Source organism: Nansenia antarctica (genome assembly GCF_963989245.1).
Source record: "Nansenia antarctica genome assembly, chromosome: 8".
Classification (NCBI taxonomy): Eukaryota; Metazoa; Chordata; class Actinopteri; order Argentiniformes; family Microstomatidae; genus Nansenia; species Nansenia antarctica.
The window spans coordinates 53,799,676-53,807,789 of record NC_137678.1 but is presented as its reverse complement, the minus strand read 5'-3'; the positions used below and the strand labels follow the sequence as shown (position 1 = coordinate 53,807,789).

The window sequence follows — 8,114 nt, the reverse complement described above, 5'->3', positions numbered from 1 at the left end:
TCTCTCTCTCTCTCTCTCTCTCTCTCTCTCACACACTCCCTCCTTCTCTCTCTCTCTCTCTCTCTCACACTCCCTCCTTCTCTCTCTCTCTCTCTCTCTCACACTCCCTCCTTCTCTCTCTCTCTCTCTCTCTCTCTCACACACTCCCTCCTTCTCTCTCTCTCTCTCTCTCTCTCACACTCCCTCCATCTCTCTCTCTCACATTCCCTCCTTCTCTTTCTCTCTCTCTCCTCACACTCCCTCCTTCTCTCTCCTCTCCCTCTCTCTTTCTCTCTCTCTCTTTATCTCTCTCCCCTCTCCCCCCCTCTCACACTCCCTCTTTCTCTCTCTCCTTTCTCACACTCCCTCTCTTCCTCTGCCTTCCTCCAAGGCTTGGTTGCCCTGGTGATGATGGAGCAGTCTTTGCTGTCATTGGTCCTCAAACCAAAAGCATGAGGGACTCCCCCTACCATTATCACTGCAAGGTTTAGTTTGGTAATGTTGGTATTGAACCAACCATTGGTTTAGGTTGTGTTGGTGGTGTTGGCATTGAACCAGAGATTGGTTTAGGTTATGTTGGTGGTGTTGGTATTGAACTGTTGGTTGGGTTGATCAGCAGGTAATCTTGTACTTCGCTAGAGCTTGGCTGTTTTTTGTAGGTCTGCATAACCGTTCATCTGGTGTTGCAGTACTCTATATCGGTCACCAGAGGGCAGCAGTGGAGCAACAATAGAAGATGTCTGATAAACATGTGGCATGTTTTTTTAATTTCTCCCCTCTCCCCTCCAGTCGGTGTACAACAACGCCAACGTGGCGTGCAAGTGCCACGGGGTGTCGGGCTCCTGCAGCCTGAAGACGTGCTGGCTGCAGCTGGCCGACTTCCGCCGCGTGGGCGAGTTCCTGAAGGAGAAGTACGACAGCGCGGCCGCCATGCGCATCGGACGCAAGGGAAAGCTGGAGCAGGTGGACCGGCGCTTCAACGTGCCCACGCCCGAGGACCTGGTCTACATCGACGCCAGCCCCGACTACTGCCTGGGCAACGACACCACGGGCTCCCTCGGCACTCTGGGAAGGCTCTGCAACAAGACGTCGGAGGGCATGGATGGCTGCGAGCTCATGTGCTGCGGCCGTGGCTACGACCAGTTCAAGACCTACAAACACGAGCGCTGCCACTGCAAGTTCCACTGGTGCTGCTACGTCAAGTGCAAGAGGTGCACCTCGTTGGTCGACCAGTTCGTCTGCAAGTAGAGGAGATGGGGAGGAGGGGGGGGGGGGGGGTGGCGGGGAAGGGGGGATAAGCCATGGAGGGAGGGAGGGATGGAGGGAGGGATGGATGGATGGACATAAAGGGAAAGGGGTTGGGACAGACGTGGACGAGGAGCGCGGGAGTGTGAGATGAGATAACGGTAATAAATAAATAAATAAAATTAAAAAACTCAATGAAATATATAAATAAGTAAACAAATAAGTTGATAGTAATTTAAAGAGACTTTATGACTCGGTCACCCTGGTGAACTTGACTGACAGGCAGGACCCACAATGCACTGCCAGGTTGGTTTGTTTCTGTGTGTGTGTTTTGTTGTTCTTCTGGCTGGTCGCCATTTTGGTCCTCTCTCCGCTTCACGACTCTCCACCGCAGCCTCTGATTGGTGGGCCAGGGAGGACCAGGAACCGTGGCGACCAATGATCATCCTGTTCCCTTAGTGCGGGGGGGGCGTGACTCTCCTTAGAGAGATGGAGAGAGAGGAAGAGAGAGGGGGAGAGAGGAAGAAAAGGGAAAAAAGACTGGAATGTGAAGGATCCCACAGGACTGTAGCCAAATCTCCTTGGACCTCCTCTTCCTCCCCTTCTTCTTTCCCCTCTCACCCCCCCTCTTCCTTCCCCTCTCACCCCCCCTCTTCCTTCCCCTCTCTCCCTCCCCTTCTTCCTCCCCCCCATCCCCCCTGCCTCTCGCAAGGCTCTCACCAACCCAAACAGAGTTTGAATATTGATATTCTGACCTTTGGTTCCACACACACACACCCAACGTTCTGGTGTCTACATCATGTTGACCTTTAACCTGACGAGCCTGTGTGAGGAGGACGTGTCGGCCCCCAGAACACTGCCACGCCACTCTGGACCCGTAAGGAAGGAAGGAGGGAGAGGAGCAGGAGGGATCACATGGAATGCAGGAGGGAGGACTCTGTGGTTGGCTGGACACGGTCCACTCAGATAAAGAGGGGAATTTCACCACATTGTGAATCTCTCCGCCTTTGACTTCCTGTTGCTGGTCCTCCAAGGGCGTTTAGGGACAAAGTGATGATGTCATAGTCCCATGGTCTGGCCTGGCTGGCTATGCCGCTGGCCCTCTGCTAGACCTGCTTTAACTGTCAGAGTCCCACTGTACAAAGGCTAGCGCTTAACTCATCCGGTGCAGAGGGTCGAAGTTGCTTCAAATGGTCAACATTCCAGAGTGCCAAGGGTGACGTGATGATGCTCAGTTTTGTAGCCAATCAAAGTGTTGTTGATAGGTAGATACCACATAAAACACTTCAAGCATTCTGGGTGGTGAGTGTTCCGGAGCTCTTTGGCAGTTGGTGGGTTGTTATCAACTCTGCTAGTATCTCTCTCAACAGCTGGGACGATGTCAACAACAACAACAACAACAACAACAACAACAACATTTATGCATCTAGCAAACAAACATGATAGACAGAACTAAGAATGTGTGGTAGAATATTGAATGTGTGTCTGGAAATTATGAAAAGAAGAGCAAAAAAACCCAGAGGAACATTGAGATGGACTGCAAATGAATATGGGATTACATACAAATAGTGGTTCTACAAAAAGTATATTTTATTAATTGCTTTTAACTGTATACGTCATATATGTATTGTTTTGATTATCTGAGGCTTTGAACTGTTTTCCTGCCGGCTCTGCCTGGGGTCGTCCAATCATAGCCAACGCTACCCACTGTTCGGCCAATGACAAACAAGCCTTTGTCGTCCAATGAGTGTTGTGGATGAATACTACACGTGTACATAGTAGTCTATATAAGCCAATCAGACTCCAGACTCTCTGTCTTCCTGTCTATATTATCTCAGAAGGTTTGTTGGTGTAATGTAGTGGTGGTCTAGTGGATAGTGAGTTGGACTTGTGATCAGAAGGTTGTGAGTTCAAATCCCACCTGAAACCACACCACTACTAGTGTGCCCTTGAGTAAGGCACTTAGCCCTCAGTTACTCCAGGGGGAATGTCCCTGTAATTTGTAATTGTAAATCGCTTTGGATTAAATGTATATGGATTGTCTTCCCCTTCAAACACAGTCATATTAAACCAATAATAGTGATGATTATAATTATGAGTGTCCTCCTCTGTTGAAACCTACACCATTCTACAGGGGCGGGTGTGACTGGTGGGGTTCGAACTTGGTTCTCCCACATGTAAGACACAAGATTATATTAGATTCAACCTTTTTGTTATTGCACAGAGTACAACAAAATTTATTTTTTGCTCTAGGCACAGGGTTGTTACATATAGATTCAGATTCAGATTCAGATAACGTTTATTGCCATTATGCATACACATATAGGAATTTGCTTCGGCATTACAGTAAGTGCGTTTATACTTTTTTCACGTGTATACAAAAACAAATGCAAAAAACAGGACAACACAGGACAGACAACAGTGCATTGGATAGTGCAACATATATAAAGTGCAGTGCAGAGTTTTTACAGTGAGTCCAGTGCATATTCAGTCCTGGGCAGACTTGGGGGCGGGGGGGAGGGGGAAGCCAGAGTCATTTATCAGCCTGGCGGCTGAGGGGAAGAAACTGAGCCTGTGGCGGGCCTTCAGTGCCTTAGGCAGCCGCAACCTTCTTCCAGAAGGAAGCAGGGTGAGGAGGCCGTGGCCGGGGTGGAAGGGGTCGGCCATGATCTTTCTTGCCCTCCTCAGAGCCCTGGTGTCATGCAAGGAGTTGAGGGAGGGCAAGGGACAGCCGATCACCCTCTCTGCTGAACGTAACACCCGCTGCAACTTGGCCTTGTCCTTGGTCGTTGCAGCAGGGAACCAGGTGATGATGGAGTGGGTGAGGATGGACTCTATGATGGCCGTGTAAAACTGGACCATCATGGACCTCGGCAGCCTGAATTTCCTCAGCTGCCGGAGGAAGAACATCCTCTTCTGGGCCTTCTTCGTGAGGGCCTCGGTGTTCCGCTCCCACTTGAGGTCCCGGGAGATGGTCATGCCTAGAAAGCGGCATGACTCCACGGAGGCCACCGGGGTACCTCCCAGCGTGATGGGAGGGGGCAGGGCTGCTTTCCTACGGAAGTCCACCACCATCTCCACTGTTTTCAGAGCATTGAGCTCCAGATTGTTTAAACTGCACCAGCTCTGCAGCCCCTCGATCTCACCCCTGTAGGCAGATTCGTCCCCCCCGGAGATGAGGCCCACCAGGGTGGTGTCGTCTGCAAACTTCAGGAGCTTGACCGAGGGGTGGCGGGAGACACAGCTGTTGGTGTATAGGGAGAATAGTGCTGGAGACAGGACGCAGCCCTGCGGGGAGCCCGTGCTGGTGGACCTGGAGCTGGAAATGCTCTTCCCCAGCTTCACCCGCTGAGACCTGTCAGTCAGGAAGTCTGTGATCCACCTGCAGGTGGAGTCCGGCACCTGCAGCAGGGATAGCTGGTGCTCCAGGATGTGTGGGAGGATCGTGTTGAAGGCCGAGCTGAAGTCCACGAACAGGATCCTGGCGTAGTTGCCTGCAGTGTCTAGGTGTTCTAGTACGTAGTGCAGAGCCATGTTCACGGCGTCCTCCGTGGATCTATTGGCTCTGTACGCGAACTGCAGGGGGTCCAGCACAGGATCCGTGATGAGCTTCAGGTAGGCCAGGACAAGGCGCTCCAGGACCTTCATGACGACAGAGGTCAGAGCGACGGGTCTGTAGTCGTTGAGGCCTGTGACCTTGGCCTTCTTGGGGACGGGGATGATGGTTGATGCCTTGAAGCACGCTGGGACGTGACACAGCTCCAGCGAGGCGTTGAAGATGTGGGTAAACACCGGGGCCAGCTGGTCGGCGCAGTGCTTCAGGACAGAGGGAGAGACGGAATCCGGACCAGCTGCCTTCCGGGGATTCTGCCTCTTAAACAGTCTGTTTACCTCTCGCACTGTGACAGAGAGAGGGGGTGGGGAAAGGGGGGTGGGGGTGGGCGGGGCGGGTGAGGAGGGGGGAGGGAGGGGAGGGGGGAGGGTGGGGGTAGCAGGAGGGACATTGGCCCCCCTGGGGGACGGGGGTGGTGGTTGTAGCCGGGGGGGGTGGAGGGAGAGGGCGGGGGTGGGCGGGAACCTCTCTTTCTCAAACCTACAGTAGAACTCGTTCAGCTCGTTAGCGAGAGGGAGGTTGTCGGACATCAGCGGGGACTTGGGTTTGTAGTTGGTGATGGTCTTTAGGCCTTTCCAGACGGAGGCGGAATCCCCCTCAGAGAGCTGGCATATAGGCATATGTTAGTAGCCTGTGTTACAGGGACACCTAGGGGTGACCTGATAATGTTACATGTACGACCCGGATGTTGTATGTGGGCGTGAGCGGAAGGAACCGCAGTTTAATAAAAGACATACTGAAACATGGTGTCAGAAGCGGGATGTTGGTGATCACATTAGGATGAGGCCTCTGCCAGGTGATCGCACAGGGCGGTGGCGACGAGGCCAGTGCCTCCAGAGAGTCGCTCCCCGCTCGTTCGTGGTGGATGTGGACGGCACACTGTACAGACGCAACCGAGTGGATCTGCGTGTTGCAGAGCGCTCAGCTCAAGCGCAACAGACAGACATTCTACGGCCTGAGCGGAGCAGTCCTGACCAGACCCAGGTCGCTGGGGAGACTGCCTCAGCCGAGACACGGATTGTCTCAAGTCGGGGGGAGACAGGCGGCGAGGTACATCCTCGTACACCAAGGGCACCGGCGACGCCGGGGGGTCCTGCCACGGCAGGCCAGGGTGTCTACTCACGGAGTGGTCGCCTGTCACGGCCGCCACAACGACTGGACTTATGACTTTGAAAAAAAAAAAAAAAAAGGGAAATAATGCAATGTTGTAATGCTATTGTTAATGTTTGGGATTGTTATTGTCAATGGAATTGCAGACGGAGATGCAAGCATGTAATTTGCAAACAGCTAAAGGAAAGGAGATATATAGGCATATGTTAGTAGCCTGTGTTACAGGGACACCTAGGGGTGACCTGATAATGTTACATGTACGACCCGGATGTTGTATGTGGGCGTGAGCGGAAGGAACCGCAGTTTAATAAAAGACATACTGAAACATGGTGTCAGAAGCGGGATGTTGGTGATCACATTAGGATGAGGCCTCTGCCAGGTGATCGCACAGGGCGGTGGCGACGAGGCCAGTGCCTCCAGAGAGTCGCTCCCCGCTCGTTCGTGGTGGATGTGGACGGCACACTGTACAGACGCAACCGAGTGGATCTGCGTGTTGCAGAGCGCTCAGCTCAAGCGCAACAGACAGACATTCTACGGCCTGAGCGGAGCAGTCCTGACCAGACCCAGGTCGCTGGGGAGACTGCCTCAGCCGAGACACGGATTGTCTCAAGTCGGGGGGAGACAGGCGGCGAGGTACATCCTCGTACACCAAGGGCACCGGCGACGCCGGGGGGTCCTGCCACGGCAGGCCAGGGTGTCTACTCACGGAGTGGTCGCCTGTCACGGCCGCCACAACGACTGGACTTATGACTTTGAAAAAAAAAAAAAAAAAGGGAAATAATGCAATGTTGTAATGCTATTGTTAATGTTTGGGATTGTTATTGTCAATGGAATTGCAGACGGAGATGCAAGCATGTAATTTGCAAACAGCTAAAGGAAAGGAGATATATAGGCATATGTTAGTAGCCTGTGTTACAGGGACACCTAGGGGTGACCTGATAATGTTACATGTACGACCCGGATGTTGTATGTGGGCGTGAGCGGAAGGAACCGCAGTTTAATAAAAGACATACTGAAACAAGGGTCAGCCATAGTCAGCGCCCCTGGAGCAATTAGGGGTTACGTGCCTTGCTCAAGGGCACAATGGCAGTGGTAGACACCTTAGGTATGATGCCAGCGACCCTCCAATCACCAGCTCACATGCAGCTCCCTTCTGAGGCGGGGATCGAACCAGCGACCTTCCGATTGCTAGCCAGCCTCTCTAACCTCTCTAGACTACAGCCGCCCACTACACAGATGTCTACCATTAGGCCAAGAGGACGTCCTCAGGGTCCGAGGGCCACGCTGAGTTCCATGTCTCAGCAGGGCTGCCTCATCTTCCAGGTCAGACATGGGTGGCTTTGGGGGAGGAAACAGGGGCCAGTGCCCCTGTAACACTGAGCTTGGACCCCTAAATGTTGCGAGACTACCATGAAGAATTGAAGGTGAGCAAAACTTTGTGGAATTGTTACAAGGTAAGACTTCTGGTGAGGAAATGTTGTTGTTTACTAGTTAACTTAATAGTAGCCAGCGTAAACAGCTAACAGTTTGCTTGCATTAATATGTGTTGTAAGCTTGATAGTGCTTGGAAGAAAGCGTCTCTTTATGAACGGTTAGCCTGAGTTGCTGGTGATGTTATACATCCATATGTGCCATATATCTATAAACTCCTCCAAAAAAGTTCGGAAACGTTATTTCGATCGATTATTCCTCCCCTTTGATAATACCAGTTGGTATTGTATTTTATATTGTGGGAAAGCCTGATTAGTCACCTTTACAACGAGGTACAACTTGTAAGGATCATGCACTCGTGGAATGAGCAACCCACTAACCGTGTGGGTAGCGGCCCAAACTAATTTGCCAAAATCCCTTGCAGTGTCATGGTGTGGGGCGGTATCTCTCTCACAGGCAAAACAGAACATGACATCATTGAAGGCAATCTCAATGCAGTGAGATATCAGAATGATATTCTGGGGCCAGTGGCGATCCCGTATCTCCAGAATCTGGGACCTAACTCCATCCTACAGGATGACAACGCTCGCCCCCACAGAGCCAGGACCATCACAGTGTACCTCCAGAATTTGGGAGTGGAGAGGATAGAATGGCCTGCCGTGAGCCCAGACCTCAACCCAATTGAACACTTGTGGGATCAGCTTGGGCGTGCTGTACGTGCCAGAGTGACCAACTC

General features: G+C 52.1%; 1 protein-coding gene across 1 annotated transcript in view; it reads left to right on the top strand.

Annotated features, from left to right (window-relative positions):
• wnt5b (wingless-type MMTV integration site family, member 5b) overlaps positions 1-1,227 on the top strand; it is a gene marked incomplete at both ends in the record, with an annotated part of 23,050 nt that extends 21,823 nt beyond the window's left edge. Inside the window, one exon of the mRNA XM_080538518.1 lies at positions 769-1,227. Coding sequence (XP_080394644.1) covers positions 769-1,227 — 459 coding nt within the window. The remainder of the gene's footprint in view (positions 1-768) is intronic.
• Positions 1,228-8,114: the final 6,887 nt, after the last annotated feature.